Source organism: Monodelphis domestica, chromosome 1 (assembly GCF_027887165.1).
Source record: "Monodelphis domestica isolate mMonDom1 chromosome 1, mMonDom1.pri, whole genome shotgun sequence".
NCBI lineage: Eukaryota > Metazoa > Chordata > Mammalia > Didelphimorphia > Didelphidae > Monodelphis > Monodelphis domestica.
In genome coordinates, this window is record NC_077227.1 from 48,613,179 (window position 1) to 48,630,080 (window position 16,902).

Consider the following 16,902-nt stretch of genomic DNA (forward strand, 5'->3'; position numbering starts at 1 on the left):
TTCTAAATGTGGCCATAAAGAGTCAGACATGATGGAAAAAATTAAAAAACAAAAAAGAGACCTGGGGGCCCCTCAATGTACACATGGGGAAACTTAGGCCAAGTAGTTGGAATGATTTTTTTAAGGTCTCACTGGGAGCATCAGAGTTGGGATTTGTACTTAGGTCCCCTGACTCCAAGATCGATTTGCTTTCCTTTTTATACCATCACTGTGGGGCCCAAGTGGGATACTGTCTGTAGAGTGCTTTGCAGACTGTATACATGTCAGCTCCGCCCTTTGGCTGCCCTAAGCCTAGACCTGGTCCATGTTCCTCAAATGTCTCTGCTTTGAGTCTGAGTTCCTAGGGCTTCAGAATCATCAGCTCTTTGTAAGCATCACTCCCAGGGACGGAGATCAAGCTTCTGACTTCAAAGCACCTCCCACCAAGCTCTGCTTTCCCTGAAGGGATTTTCCAAAGTGGACTAACAGAGGCAAGGTCCAAATAACAGCTTTCACCAGCCCCTCACTAGCCTCAGCCCTCTTAGATATAGTGTCCAGGTGATGAGTCATTGTCTTCAGGCTGTCTCCCCACCAGGGAAGTGGGGAAGGGGGTTGCCCCAAGAATCTTAGGAATTCAGAGCTGGCAGGGACCTTAGAGTCCAACCTCTTTGTTTTACAGAGGAGGAAAATCAACCTCAGAATAGGAGTCTAATCAGTCTAAGGACACACAGCTGGCAAGGGGAGTTCCCACTAGCAAGAGTGGGAATTCAAACTGAGGAACTCTTACTCTAGATCCAGGCCTGGCTTGTTCCATATAAGGCTTTGTTCCTTCAGTTTTGTATAGTTTACATATATAGTAATTATACAAAGAGCCATAACTAGGGTGAGGCAAATGTGACTTTTCCCAGGGTGCCAACATCTGAAGGGGTATTGTTTTCTCCCTCCCTTCTCAGTTCTCTGATGATTTACACACCACCCTGCCATGAACCTCTCACCCTTCTCAGAGACCCTTCTGCCTCTTTTACTGATTGAAAACAGTTCTATCTGCCTCCTTTACCAGCCTTCTAGCCTCTTCTGGGAGTCCCCCAGTGCAACCACACCCAATTAAAGTGTACTGCTCTCTTAGATACCATTGATCCTCGAATTTGCTCTAGGAACTGGAATTTCTAGTCAGAGTTCTAGTCAGGGCCATTTACTCTCCATTTAAGAGAAGGATCTATCTGTCAAAAGACAGAAGAGACATTTCTAAGGAAGAATGCCTAGCACCTTCTAGAGTCCCAACTGTTAGAAAGGCACAATAATGGAAGTCTCAAAAGCTACCTGCTACCTGTGTGACCTTGAACAAATCCATCTGAGCCTTAGTCTCCATATCTAGAGAACTGAGACCTTTGCTCTTCTCACCTCAGAGGACTGTTGAAAGGAGGAAAGGTCAGTCTGGACAGGATATAGATGAGAGAGAGAGAGAGGCAGAGATAGACAGAGAAGGGGGAAGAGAGGGTAAGACACAAAGAGAGACTTTTAAAAAAAGATAGGGGGAGAGAGAATTAGAAAGAGAGAAGAGGGGGAGAGTTAGAAATTAGAGAGAGAAAGAAGAGAAGAGAGGGGGAAAGCAAGGAAGAGAGAGGAGAGAAGGAAGGAGAAAGGGAAGGAGACAAAAAGAAAAGAAGAATGGAAGAGAAGGGGATAGGAGAGAACAGGAGGGAGAGGGAGACAGAGAAAGAAAAATGAGAGATTTAGAAGAGAGAGAAAAGGAGAGAGAAAAAGAGAGATTAAGAAGGGAGAGGAGAGATAGTGGAGAAAGAATGGGGGGAAGAGAGAAAGAAAGGGCTGGGGAGAGAAAAATCTGAGTTGTTTTGCAGAGAAAGAAGAAATAGTCCTACCATGAAGAAGCTGTGCCTGGGATTTAGAGATGTTAGGGAGTTAATCATGTGGTAGGTCTGAGCCTACCTAGAGACCTAGGACAGGCATTGTCACCCCATCAGATCACACCTCGACCTATCAACTCAAACAGGAAAGGCAGAAGGAACCCCCCAGAGGCAAAGACAAGATAATTTAAAATCACAGATGCCAGATCTCTTCAGTGAAAACAAGGAAGCGACTTTACCACCCTGTCATGCTCCAAGGGAATTTAAACTAAAGAATATCTAACCAGTGGATATTCAGCTTTTGCTAGATACCTCCAGAGAGGGGGAAGCCTCTTGAGGCAGCCTATTCTACTTGTGAACAGTTTGAATCATTCAGGAAGTTCTCTTCTAATATCAAGTCTCAATTTACCTCTTTGAAATGAGAAAATGCTTATAGGATCTGGGCTAAGTGTGGAGAATATGATGAAAAAAGGAAGCTTCTGCCCCAAGGAGCCAACATTCTTTATCCAACCCTCTTTGCCTCACACTTACCCCTCTCTGGCTGTGAATTTGAGGGCATAGTCACTGTAAAGGCACTTGGTAGGGAGGAGAGTCACTAGCATATTTCATCTAACATTCAGCATTCATTGTTCAGCATTCATTCAGAAACTGATTTCTTTTTTCTTTTAAGTTTATTTAATTAATTTAAAATATTTTTACATAGTTACATAATTCGTGTTCTTTCCCTCCCCTCCTCCCACTACATCCTCACCCCACCCCCCAGCCAATGAGCAATTCCACTGTGTTTTATATGTGTCATTGATCAAGATCTATTTCCATATTGTTAATATTTGCACTAGGGCAATCATTTAGAGTCTACATCCCCAATCACATCCCCATCGACCCATGTGATCAAGCAGTTGTTTTTCTTCTGTTTCTGCTCCCACAGTTCTTTCTCTGGATGTGGATACTGTTCTTATAAGTCCGTCAGAATTGTCCTGGATCATTGCATTGCTACTAGTAGAGAAGTCCATTACGTTCATTTGTGCCACAGTGTATCTGTCTCTGTGTACAATGTTCTCCTGGTTCTGCTCCTTTCATTCTGCTTCAATTCCTGGAGGTTGTTCCAGTTTGAATGGAATTCCTTCAGTTCATTATTCCTTTGAGCACAATAGTATTTCATCACCAACATATACCACAATTTGTTCAGTCATTCTCCAATTGAAGGGCATCCCCTCATTTTCCAATTTTTTTTTCCACCATAAAAAGCATGGCTATAAATATTTTTGTACAAGTCTTTTCCCTTATTTTCCCCTTTGGGATAGAAACCCAGCAGTGCTATGGCTGGATCAAAGGGCAGGCAGTCTTTTAAAGCCTTTTGGGCGTAGTTCCAAATTGCCTTCCAGAATGGTTAGATCAATTCACAACTTCACCAGTGGTGCATTAATGTCCCAATTTTGCCACATCCCCTCCAACATTTATTACTTTCCTTTGCTATCCTGTTAGCCAAACTTCTAGGTGGGAGGTGGTACTTCAGAGTTGTCTTGATTTGCATTTCTCTGATTATAAGAGATTTAGAACCCTTTTTCATGTACTTATTGATAGTTTTGATTTCTTGATCTGAAAATTGCCTATTTGTGTCCCTTGCCCATTTATCAACTGGGGAATAGCTTGATTTTTTTGCACAATTGATTTTAGCTCCTTATAAATTTGAGCAATTAGACCTTTGTCAAAGGTTTTTGTTATATATAAAGATTTTTTCCCAATTTGTTGCTTCCCTTCTAATTTTGGCTGCATTGGTTTTGTTTGTACAAAACCTTTTAAATTTGATATGATCAAAATTATTTATTTTATATTTTGTAATATTCTCTATCTTTTGATAGGTCTTAAAATCTTTCCTTTCCCATAGATCAGACAGTTATACTATTCTATGTTCACCTAATTTACTTGGAGATTCCTAGAAAAGGATTTCTTGACCTGTCATGGATAGATTTCAGGGGTTTCTAGGCTATTGGATCTTGAGAAATTTATTTGGATAACTGTATTTCAATATACTTCATCTCTCCTTTGTAATTCTCTGTTTTACTTCAGGCATTTAAAAACCCTGATTCTGAGAATGGGTACCTAGCCCTCACCAGACTGACTGTCAATGGGAGACATGGAAAAAATGGATGAGAACTACTGTTATAGAGGGTTTACTTAGGCCCTCAGCAATACTCCCTGGTTTTAGCTATGAGGTCCCTTCATTGCCAATCCTGGTTCTAGAAGGACTCTAGGGATCCATATTGGAAGGATTCCAGGGATCATTAGAAGAGGCCACAGTTATTCTCCTTAATGCCACCCATGCAGAACAAGGATGCCACCAGTTTGCAATAAACAAGCTGGTGTGGCCCTATGAGAAAATTTTTTCCTTCCTATAGTCTGGTCCTCAGTTTCTCCATGTACAAAATGAGTTAGTTGAACTAGGTGAGGATTTCTTAACCTTTGTGTCTATATCAATATGGTGATACTTATGGATCTTTTCTCAGAATAATGGTTATAAATACTTGAAGAAAATGCTAAATTTCAGTTTGAAGTGGATCCCTTATAGGGTCTGAGAACCCCAGTTTACATATCCCTAATTTCTTTAAGGTACTCTCAGTTTAACATCCAACAGTTTCCTTGAGGTATGGTGACTTACACATGCAATCTAGGGATGGATGCCCCATGGAAACTTTGTTTAAAAAGCACTGCCATGATGAGAGAACCATGCCCCAGTCTTCCCCAGACCCTCAGATCAAGAATAAAGCAGAGCCAGAGTCTGGACCCAGATCACACTAGACTAGGTAGCTGAGACCACAGAGAATCAAAGGGTTTAATCGAGGGGGTGGGAGCAATGGGGAGATGTGGGACAAATCTTGTCCACTTTGATGAAGTTGAGGGTGGCAGGGAGTCCAAAAGAAGACAAATTCTATTCTTTCCTAAGAGCCTGGCTCAAGCTTCAGGCTTTTCTCTCTGTCTTATCATATCTTTGGATACCATTTAATGAGAGAAGGAGGCAGAGGCTTCCTACTGGTTTCTTTACAGATGGAATTAGACCAAAGTGGGCCCTGATACATGTGGAAATTTGTCAAGGGCAGGTCCTATTCCCAGGGTGGGAAGTTAGTCACTGTGGGAGAGAAAGCCTGTCTCAAGGGATGTGACATAACCCAGCCTGCTCTTCTTTTCTTCTGGGAAGCTAATTAGCTAATGCATAATCATCATGGTAAAAAAAAAGAACAAGGTAATAATAATAACTGCCATTTACATGTTACTTTAAGCTTTGAAAAAGTACTCTTAACCTTAGCATCTTGCTTGATGAGGGGAACTGCTCTCGAACTCTCCATTACCTTATGATCTAGATAATGGATGATGGAAAGGAAACATCTTTTTTCACTGTCCCTACTTCCAACAAAACTGATGTTTATCTAAGGCTGTGAAATTTACAGAACACTCTACAATAACATTGTAATATTATGACTCTTATAATACCCATTTTATGGATGAGAAAATTGAGGCTCAGAGAACTACAGCCACATAGTTTATAAGTGTCAGAGGCAGGATTTGAACCTAAGTCTATCTGACTCCAATCACATACAACTTCACTCTAAGTCACCATCTATTAAAAGAGCTTTGTAGAAAATCACCCTCCAAACACCTTTAGTCTTTCTTCCTTCCATTTCAATCCTAGATGCTCCTACCAAGGTTCTGAAAGCACAGGTTTGATTTGTCATACTCAACATCTTTCCATAGCTCCCTAATGCCTATAGAATAAAGTCTCTCAGCTCTATCTTGGTAGTCAAGGCTTTCTACAATATGGCCCCCACTTTTCTTTCTAACCTAATCTCTCATTGACCCCAATCTCCAGGAAAAAAAATGTTCACTTGCAGTGTTTCCTAAACATACCACTGACTAGCTTGTGTGACTTTGGACAAGTAATTCTCCCCTCCTTGGGCAACAGTTTGTAATAAGAGTTCACATTGATATGTTGACTAAAAGCTTGCCAAATGGTTTATATCATAGGGGTTAAAATTAATATGGTTTGACAAAATGTGGTCACTGATATTTATAACTCAAGTCAAAATGATTTTTTATTTAGCGGTTTTATTTCCAAAATAGAGGGAAAGAGTAGAGAAATGTGAAAGAGGGTAGAGTAATTAGTCTAGCATAACATCCTAAATGTTTCTCTGGTGCATGGCTCAACTCATGCAGGACTCTTTAACCCTCCACTGGAGGACCCTCAGCTGTAAGGGCTGTTTAGCCAGAGGACCTGGTGGCAAAAACCATGCAGCCTTCTCCAGAAACTAATCTTCCCAGAAGCCAGGAAAGGAGTCAGCTTTTACCCTCACTGACATTGTAGTCCAAAGGGGAAGATCCAAGGGCAGTCTTACCAAATGCTAGAGTCCCAGGTCCACACTGAAGAAGGTCCTCTACCAGCCTCCAGAGCTTCAAAAAAGCTCAAAGACTTCATGACAGGAAGTTTTGGACACTTTTAAAGACCCTTCTTTGTGTCACTTCCTGTTCCTTCCTCCACTTTAAGAGGATCTAATTGTAGTCTTTAAATTTGTTTAGGACTGCCCAGGTGGCAGTCATTTGCTTCTGGAGGTACAAACCCCTTTAGTAAATTGTTTGTGGACTTGCCCTACTTTAGGGTTAAGTAAGGGTATATTTGCTTTTGTTAATTAAATTTAAAAGTATGCAAGGGGAGAATTAATCTCATCTTCACAATATACATCTCATTTAAGCCTCATTTATCCCCAGTTTACAGAAAGGGAATCTGAGACTCAGAGGAGTCACACAGCTAATAAGTCTGGGATAGAATTTGAACCCATGTCTTCCAGATTCCAAGTATGGGGCTTGATTTCCCTCAACATCACTACTTCCCTTTTTTTTTCCTTTTGAAAACTGAAGGAGTTGAACTAGATGACACAATCAAAGAGCCTTGAGGTTTTAGTGAACAGTAAGCTTGGACTGTGTACACAAAACAATATGGTGGTCAGAAAAAACTCATGAAGTCTTTGGCTAAATAAAGAGGGAAGAAAAAATTTTAAAAATAAAGAAATAAAACAGAGAGACACAGTTGTTCAGAATGAGGGAGATGGTAGCAGCCCCACTGTGCTTTTCCTTGGTCTTCCAACATGTAGAGTGTTATTTCCAGTATTGGCCATCACATTTTAGGAAAGTGTTTACCCCAACAATGTAAAGATCTTCCCCAGCAAAATGGGCAAATGAGAACAATATTCTCCAATGGCCATGAAGGTGTCAAGCAGACCCTGTGGAGCCCTTAGTGTCTGGTCAGACATCAAAGATGCCAAGATCATCCACTGCATCTTGGCAGACTTTTGTCTTGCCATTGGACTTGGATGACTCTGGAATAGAGAATGAGGCTGATGACTTTGTGCAATTCTGCCTCTCTTAAATCCAACTTATGAGCAAGTCAAGACATCACCCAGTGATTGGCCCTCTTTGAAAATGGAGGACAGACAGCAACAATAAGCACCTACTATGTACAAGGGACTATCAAATGGTAACTCAAAAACAAGAACTCTGAAATTCCTTCCCATTCTAAGATTCTGAAATCCTGCTATGTCCTTGGCATCTAGGTGTCACTGTATATAGTGTACTGGGCCTTCAGTCAGGAAGATCTGAGTTCCAATCCAGCCCTAGATACTTACTAAGTGTGGCCCTGGTCAAGTCATTTCTGCCTCAGTTTCTCCAATTATAAAATGGGGATAATAATAACACCTCCCTCTAGATTTATTGTGAGGGTCAATAAGATAATATTTCTAAAGTGCCTAGCACAGTGCCTGTCACATTATTGTTTCTATATAAATGCTTATTTTCTGATTTCTCTTTGCTGGTTTTATGCTATTGTTCATTTAGAATGTCTTTCTCTCTGACTATTTAAGACCTGCTCATCCATCAGAGTCCAGTTCAGTTCCTGGTGATTTCTCCCCATTCTAAGCTGCTTTAACAATTACTGTCTGTAGCAATTCATTTGGCAGTTTTCAAAATCTCTTCCATGATTGACTTGAACTGTTATGGAAATCTTTTACTTAAATCTTGTTTCAAGGTGATGAGCCACTGTCTTCAGGCTGTCTCCCCTCCAGAGAAGTGATTCTTTCTTAGGCTCCTAGGAATTCAGAGCTGTAAAGGACTTTGGAGCCTACCCAAGTCAATGCTGTGTGCGTGTCTGTCTGTCTGTCTGTCTGTATATGTATATGTATTTGTTGTTGAGTCATTTCAGTTGTTTTTTTTAGGAGTTTTCTTGACAAAAATATTAAAAAGAAGTTTGCCATTTCCTTCTCCAACTCATTATTACAGATGAGGAAACTAGGCAAACAAGGTAAAGTGACTTGCCCAGGGTCACACAGTTAGTAAGTGTCTAAGGCTAGAGTTGAACTCATGAGGATGAGTCTTCTGGATTCCAAGTTTAGTGCTCTATCCACCAGGCCACTTAGCTTCCCTCCTCTCTCTATGGGTGTACACACACACACACACACACACACACACAAATATGGCTAAGTATGGTAAATGTCGAGGTGAGGAGAGTGACTGAAGAGGTGCTTTAGAATCCAACACTAGGTTGGAGAAAGCCTGGAGTCTAAAAGTCTGACTAGAATGCCATGATAATAGATGAGGTAAGAGAAGGACTGTCAGGTCCATTGCTGGAACGAGAAGAACTAGATGAGCTGCTCAGCAGCCCTTAAAGGCAATAAGACCTTTTCTTTGGGGGGGTTAACTGGAAGAGACCTCAGAACTCCCTAACTTTCTAGATGAGGAATCTGAGGTCCGGCCAAGTTGAGTGACTTACCCAAAGGAACAAACATTTTGTCAAAGTAGAGTTGGAGCTCAGGCTCTTTCTGCCAGTGAACTAGATAACCCAAGATCTAAACCTGGAAGGTTCTGGCTGAAGAAATGTTCAGATTGGGGTCAGGGAAGAGATGCTGGAGGGAAGGGTTGTTGGGAAAGGAGAAAACGGTTTCAGCTTAGATGAGAGAGTGGGACCTAGAAAGACCAGGCTGGAGAAACCAAAGGTTTTTCTTCTCTACCAAGATGGTATCATTGGAAATGGAAAGGAGGGAAGAGAATGGAGAAATTGCATTTAGTCAATATTTATTAAGCTCTTACTATACTGGGTGATCAGAGTGAACTTTTAAAAAAATATATAGTGACTGCCCTCAAGGGGCTTTTATTTTTTTTTAAAGAAAAATAATGATTTACTCTACTGAAAGTTTTTATACTTTATAAAAGAATTTACTAAAGAATTTGATTCAACCCAACAAGCATTTATGGAACACCTACCATATGCCAGGCACTGTCTTGGGCACCAGGAGTATAAAGATAGAAATGAAAAACAGCTCTTGCCCTCAAGCTGCCATTCTACAATTCCATAAAAGAAGCAGTTTGCTAATGTCTTTAGTGCTATGATTCAATTTACAAAATTCCGAGTTGCATACAACTTTTCAGAACATCTGTGAGGCACACAAGCAAACATGTGTGCTTTCCACCAAGCAAGGAATTCAAAGTTAACTGTCCATTTCTAAGGTGGGCTTGACAAGAATGTGGCATTTGATTAATTGTGATGAATGAAAAAGTGAGAGGCATCGAAGGATACAAAAAGGTTTTTGAGTTCAGGTGACTGAAAGGATATTAAACTTTAGGAATTAGAATTTGAGACAATTAGGTAGTACAGAGGATAGAGTTGCCAGGCTTAGATTTGAGAGGACCTAGGTTCAAATGTGGCCTCAGACATTTTCTAATTGTGTGACCCTGGACAAGTCATTTAACCTCAATTGCTTAGCCCTTGCCACTCTTCTGAAGCCTTAGAATTGATACTTGGTATTGATTCTAAGACAGAAGGTAAGATTTAAGAGGAAAAAAAATTGAAAGATGGTACAAGATTATGGAAGCAGACAAAAGCCCTCCTTTTTAAATATGCTCCCCCTTTTAAAATAGTAAGAAAGCATTTTAATACGTAATTAGGGAACTTACTGAATAAGGGCAAGGAGTCCTTGATTAAGTCAACTGGACTAGATTTTTTTTTTAAACCCTTACCTTCCATCTTGGAGTCAATACTGTGTATTGGCTCCAAGGCAGAAGAGTGGTAAGGGCTAGGCAATGGGGGTCAAGTGACTTGCCCAGGGTCACACAGCTGGGAAGTGTCTGAGGTCATATTTGAACCTAGGACCTCCCATCTCTAGGCCTGGTTCTCAATCCACTGAGCTACCCAGCTGCCCTCTAGATTTTGATCATAATATGAAATCTCTTAAGATCGTCTTTGACCAGTTAGAAAGGAGTGCTTACAAGGGGGGAAATGGTCACAGATGGATCGAGTGGTTTTAAGAAATGATTTGTGACAATTGTTCTAAGTGGTGAAGCAAACTCTGTTAACTGAACTTTAACTTACCCTGAGTTCTGTAAGTCTGAATGTTCTTGCCCATTGTGAAAGATCAACATTGTTCAGAAATCCTGAAAGTTAGGACTGCAAAATGACTTGTGTTCGATTTTTAAGGGCATGAAGGGGATCTTGTCAGTTTGAAAAATTTCTCTCCCTTAACAGAATAAAGTTTATAGTAGAAGAAAAATAAAAACTGTTTCTGGCATGCTCGTGCCGACAACAGGGAGTATAGTATTTTTTTTTTTACCTCTGACAAGGGGAAAGTTTGAAACATTTTAAATTTGAGGGGTCAGCTTAAGCTAAAACTCAATGGTAAACTCAATCCTAAAGGAAAAGAGAGGGTGGGGCCAGTTGGACTAGAAATGGGCTAATTACAAATACAAAATTAATATTCCTTTCTCCTGATTCTGGCAGGTGGCAGAGGAACCCCTGCCTCTTGAAGAAGCATCCCGCCATTCAGAGACCACCTTTGGCCATTTGGCTCCAGCCCAAAAGGAAGTCATCACAATCAATATCCATGGGGCTGTCAACCTCCCTGCTCGCAAGGATGGCTCAAAACCCTTGCCCTTTGTGATAGCGTGAGTACTTGTAGTGAGAAGTAAGGGAGGAGGGAAGAAAGAATGAATCCCAGGGGTGCATGTATATTTTTTAATTCATAAGGCATAGGTATTAGAGGTATAGAGGTATGAATACTAGGTATATAAATACTGGATGGAGAACAAGTGTGCAAAGAAGATTAGATTAGATTAGAGGACAATATGAAGAGTGAAGTGTGAGTACATGGGCTGTGAGGGACAATTGGAAGAATGAATACTGATAGGTCAAGTCCTTGGAATTCAAGGATGCAAGGGGATGAAAATCAGGAGTACAAATACCAGAGTGGGAACCAGCATTAGTAGGGATGTGTGTGGGTGTGTGGGTGTGTGTACACATGTGTGGGCGTGCATGTCTATCTATCTATTGCTATGTATCTGTACCTGTTGCAAGAGATGAGAATGACTTTTGTTGCAGAATTTGCAACAGAATTTGGGAGTTAGAATCAAAGGAATATAGTTCTCATCTCAGTTCTTCCATTTATTACCTCTTGAAGGAAAGGCCCCACTGTTAATCTCTTTATATCTTCCTCTAGGAATATAGGGTTCTCTGGAGCATTAAGGGCTGAGCAGAAAGAATGAAAAAAAAAAATTAGGTTGGCTTTAGCCTTGGTTGGTTTACAGATAAACTTATCTTTCTCCCAACTCCTCTCCTCTTCCTCCTCCTCTTCCTCTTCTTCCTCCTCCTCCTCCTCCTCCTCCTTCTTCTCCTCAACATCAAGGCCTCCCAGGGCATATTCATGTGTGAGAGCTGGAGAGAGGTCCAGGTTCCCAGAGAGTATTAATGACTCTTATTATCGCCCAGAATGTCTTAGTAATCTAGAATGTGTATCTGTTATTTTTTAGTTGGAAATTCTCATTTCTGATTGAAGGAGGCTAGAAGGGAAGGAGGGGCATCTCTGAGGAAAGAAGCCAGAGTCAGGGAAACCAGGTGGCTCATTTTCTACATTGGGGACCATTCTTGGCATGGCAACCTTCTTACCCACCCCATCCATCTCCTGATGGTTCTTGCCATCTCTATCTGTATCTCTATTTGTCCATCTGTGTTTCTCTCTTTCTCTGTCTCTCCCTCCACTTTTCTCTTTGTATCTGTCTATTTCTCTGTCTCTCTCTCTCCCCTTCTCTCTATCTCTGTTTCTCTTCCTCTCCTTTATCCTGTCTCTTTTCTTTTCACTAGTCACTTTTTGTGAGCCAGTTGATCCCTGCACCATCCTCTTCTCTTGAATCCCTGGGTTGAGTCTGCTAGGCTGACAGTCTTCACTAGAAAGAGGATGTCTGCTGTTGCTGTTGAAGACACAATTCTAGCAATATTTCAGCTCTTCTATGGTCTGCCTGCACAGTCACTGTCTGTCTTTCAATCCTGGCAGCCCTGGTATTTCTCCTGCTGTGAGAATTACCTCATCAGTCTTGCCAGCCCTCTGACCTTCCTATTTTTAGAATAGGCATAACTTTTCCTGCATAGATGCTAGGAAAAGGCATATCCCTTATCATTAGATGGTACAATAATAAATACTGTGCCTTGTCAAGAAAGAGTAATGGGGGTTGAAATGATTGCATATCAGCCCTACACTGAGACCTGAAAGGGCAATGGGCCCCACCTTTTTCTTCTTGGGGGTGGCCGTACTTGGTTGACAGGGAGCTGAAATGTAGTGGAAAGTGTTTGGGGCTCAGGGCCAGAAAACATAATAGCAATGAGACCTTGGGAAAGTGTTTTTTCCCCTCTCTAACCCCCTTTCCAATGCTTCAAATGATATTATTCATAAAACATTCCTTCCTGCTCATCCTGTGCAACTCTTTTCCTTGGTTTGCCCTAAGCATGGGGCAAGGTTCAAAGAGCTTTCCTTTCCTTCTCTTGACTTCACAAAAATTCCAGTCAAATGTATGAGCTGCCCAATGGGCTACCCCTCTATCTGGTCCTGTGACCTGCTTGTCTTTTTCTCTTGTGTGCTGATAACATTCTTTACATGAGTTCTCTTTGTCATTCCTTGTTTTTTTGGTCATCATTACTCATGAAGTATTAAATAACCCTTCATGATCAGCCTACCTTCCCACATGGGCGATGTCTACCCAGAGCATGTGAAGACGTCCCCCAGAGAAAGGGCCATTGAGAGCAATTTGTTCCAGCGGCCATGAAGGCATCTGAAGCAGGTGCTGTGGAATGCTTAGAGCTTGGTCAAACGTTGAAGACGACCCCAAGGCCATCCACTGCCAACCAGGCCATCGATGGCTAATCATCCGGACTTTTGTCTTGCCACTGGACTTCAATGACTGAAAAAGAGACAGGCTGACAACTTTGTGCAAATCTGCCTCATTTAAATCCAATTCCTGATCAAGTCAAGACATCACTCCATGATATCATTGGTCATCTTTGAAAATGAACACCTTCCCACCTTGTTGAGAGGAAAGTGTTTTAGATAATAGAGCATCTTAGAAATTTAGGCTAATGTAATTGGATCTCAAGGGTTTTAGGGAAGAAGCTGAGGCAAAACCAGATCAGAGAGGGACTGCAATAATAGCTGTTCTTAACTCTCTTCTCTCCTTTCTTAACTTTTCCTTCCCACTTCTTTTTTTTTTAACCCTTACCTTCCATGTTGGAGTCAATACTGTGTTTTGGCTCCAAGGCAGAAGAGTGGTAAGGGCTAGGCAATGGGGGTCAAGTGACTTGCCCAGGGTCACACAGCTGGGAAGTATCTGAGGCCAGATTTGAACCTAGGACCTCCTGTCTCTAGGCCTGACTTTCAATCCACTGAGCTACCCAGCTGCCCCCTTTCCTTCCCACTTCTATCCCTTCTTCCCATATACTGGCTGTTACCATCACTACAAGTGGCCATTTTGGAAGCTCTGATCCTCCTCTCTCACACTTGAAGCACAAACAAATTCTTTTTCTTCCTAGTTCAGATGTACCAAAGTGAAAATTTGACCACAGATACTAGAAAACCATAGGAAAAGAGAGCAGATGCAAGTCATAAAAGCAGGCTGAGTGCTCAGAGCAGACTTTTAATGCTAAACTGACTTACAGTCACCTCATACAAGCTTTAATGGCCCATTGGACACAATGCTCAGCCTCAGTGGGTCCTCTTTGCCTCCCATAGTTGTCCAGGTGTGCTATTGGACTGAGCTCTTCAAAACCTTTGTCTGGGAGAGATGAAAGTTGGCACCACACTCTGCTGAATAAGATTCTTAACCCTCTCAGAATCTGTTTCCCATTCTTTTCTATGATTGTGGAATCCAGAGATATTTCCCTTCTTACCAAAGTCTTGTCATACTCTCTAGACCTTTTGCCTTGGTTCCTGGACCCTGAGTGAGGAGAGCACTTCCCCATCTGACCTCAGTGATTCTTCTCTGGTATTTTAGGCCTCCTGCACTGACCTTGGATGTCTCTTTCAACATTCCAAGAATTTCTCATTGCTCTGAACACTGAAGTCTCACCCTTGTTCGTATCTCATTTCTCTCCACCCCGTTCAATTGGCCTAAAATCGTGTTTCTGACCAATCAGATAGTAACTATGTATTAAGGTCCTAAGTGCCAGCTAAGACTGATTCTGCCAGTCATTAAAACTCAGTTCCCTTTTTTCTTGTTCTAGGTTCGGATTTGAACCTCGTCTCACACAATGGCTACTGCTCAGGACTCTAAAAGAATGACTATTTTCTCTGTTCACTCAATGTTAACTTCCATGGGAGTTTGGAGTTCAAATTCCTGGGTTTTCTTCCTAGTCCTACTACCAAACAGAAGAGACTATATAAATTGTTCTATTCAGTTCCACATAATTTACTACCTTCTTAGAAAGGTCTTAGTTTGTGTATCTGGTGTAGTCTAGTGGTTATTCTTGTTTTTGGCACAGGTGCCTTTGGCCTGGTTGTCCATATCCTTACTCTTAACCCCCAGTTCCTTCAAAACCCAGTTCAAGGTCCATCTATATGGATCCTTTTCTGTCCTCCTCCCCATAAATTCCCAGATCCTAGTTCTTTCCCCTCAAATGCTTACCCAAATCCACCTCTGAGATTCTATGGTGTCTGACTTGCATTTCTCTAATCAGACTGTGAATTCCACTGGATGGCAGAGACGAGTCTTCTCTTCCTGTCTCTTCTATATAGCACAGAGGAGATGCTAGGTAGAGAATTACAGATTGGTGTGTGGAAGCAAATACCTGGTTGCTATAGCAATAATCACCTTGGGAACAAAGGGATTGGTCAGAGAAGAGATGCCCTAGTACAACAGGTGAAACACCTGCTCATTGCTATGGGTAGGAGGAGAAAGAATTTCCACCAAGCTCTGCCTCCTCTTTCCTTCCTCCTATTTCTTCTCTGTTCCTCTTCTCCCCTTCTTTTCCCCTCATACTCAGGACATTTTCATGTGGATGGAGGTTGTGTCATGGGAGGATGAACACTTTAGGGGAGAAGTGGAGAAAAAGGAGAGAACCTATTTGGAAAAAGCTATCCTTTTCATGAAAGGTCTGGTTTGCCTTCTTCCTGGCAGGCTGCTAGCAGGTTTATTTCCATAAACCAATTATCACCAGATGATCTCTGGAGAATCTAACCACACTTGTAACCAAAATGGGAAGGAGCACAGCGTGTGATTGTCAAAGCCCTCTCTGCAGTTGTGACAGTCTCCATCACCATGTTACCATGGGAACGCCAGGATTGGGTGGGGAGAATGGAGTGGGGTGAGCCAGAGCCAGACCCAGAGCTAGTCAGTGGGTGTGAGGGTCTGGGAATTAGCCATGCAGGGCACATCAAGTTTCCTCTTAGCAATCATATTGAGGGACTCAATCTGGAAGGGAGCCAAGTCTGGGAGTTGAAGGAGAAAGAAGCTGATGCTGATGACATCCGGAGTGTGTCTGTCTCCTGAACCCAGAGGCAGGGGGGTGGGGGAATTCAGAGGTAGGTGGGGAATGTGAGCTGTGATGTATCTAGCAGGAGGTGGGGGTACAGCTGGAGGTGAGTGCCAGCCAAGGAGCAGACAAGGAGGTGCCTGAGATCCAGGGCCCTGAAGCAGCTGTCACCACCCCGGGCTGCAGGTGATAATGAAATGCTCATGAAAGGAGAAAAGCAGGACTGCTAGGAGGGAAGGGAGTCCCAGCTGTCATCAAAAGAGGGAGATGAAAGTCTTATCCAAGCCCTCCCCCCTCCCAACTGCCTGACTATTCTGAGGACTCTGCCCTCTGCCCCTGGTCAAACCTTAGGTTGAAGCATAGAGAATAATGATGTAGGCAGAGAGGAGAGGGATGGGCCCAGAACTGAGGTCTTTTCCATCGTTATCTATCCTGTCCCATGATTCATCAATCACAGAAAGTTTAGGCTGGAAAGGACCTTTAAAGATTATCCATTCCAACCCCATTCATTATAGGAGAGACATATGGAGTAACAGAAAGGGAAGGGGGGATGGGGAAAAGGGCACAAGCATTGATTAAATGCTTATCACGTGCTATGCATTGAGCTAAACGCTTTACAAATATTATCTTCAGAAAGAACTGACTTTCAAGTCAGAGAATCTAGGTCAGTGATAGCAAACCTTTTGGAGACCGAGTGCCCAAACTGTATCCCTCTTGACACATGTGAGCCCTCCACCTTACCCCAGAAAGGGGAGAGAGGAAGCACTCTCATTGGGCTGTTGGGCAGAAGGGTGGATGATGTGAGAAATGTCCTCAGGCATGTGTGGAGAGGGAGAGGGGAGCAGCCCCCTCCAGCACACATGCCATAGATTCACCAACACAGATCTAGGTTCTGTCTCTGTAAGGTCTTGGAAAACCCTGGACCTCACTTTCTTCATCTGTAAAATACAGGGATTGGAATGGTCTTCAATGTCCCTTCAAGTTCTCAAAATAGGGTCCTATAAATGTTATGGACCAGGGACTGAAAAGGGCTTTGTTCTTTCTAGCTCCAGGTTCAAGCTCTTAATCTCTATGGCCTCTGTCAAATGATGAAACTTTTCTTTGTCTCTTACTGTAAATAAATCATCCAATAAGCACTTATTAAGCTGTTATTATCTTCTAGGCACTATACTAACCACACAAAACAAACAAAGGAAAACAGCTCTTGAACCCCAAAACCTTATATTCTAATGGGGA

General features: G+C 42.2%; 1 protein-coding gene across 8 annotated transcripts in view; it reads left to right on the forward strand.

The window, feature by feature from the left end:
• Positions 1-16,902, forward strand: part of LOC100029507 (coiled-coil domain-containing protein 33) — a 208,550-nt gene that overhangs the window by 16,314 nt on the left and 175,334 nt on the right. For all 8 annotated transcript variants that reach the window (XM_007478152.3, XM_007478149.2, XM_056798672.1 and 5 more), the window contains exon 2: positions 10,657-10,820. In XM_007478152.3, coding sequence (XP_007478214.1) covers positions 10,657-10,820 — 164 coding nt within the window. The remainder of the gene's footprint in view (positions 1-10,656; positions 10,821-16,902) is intronic.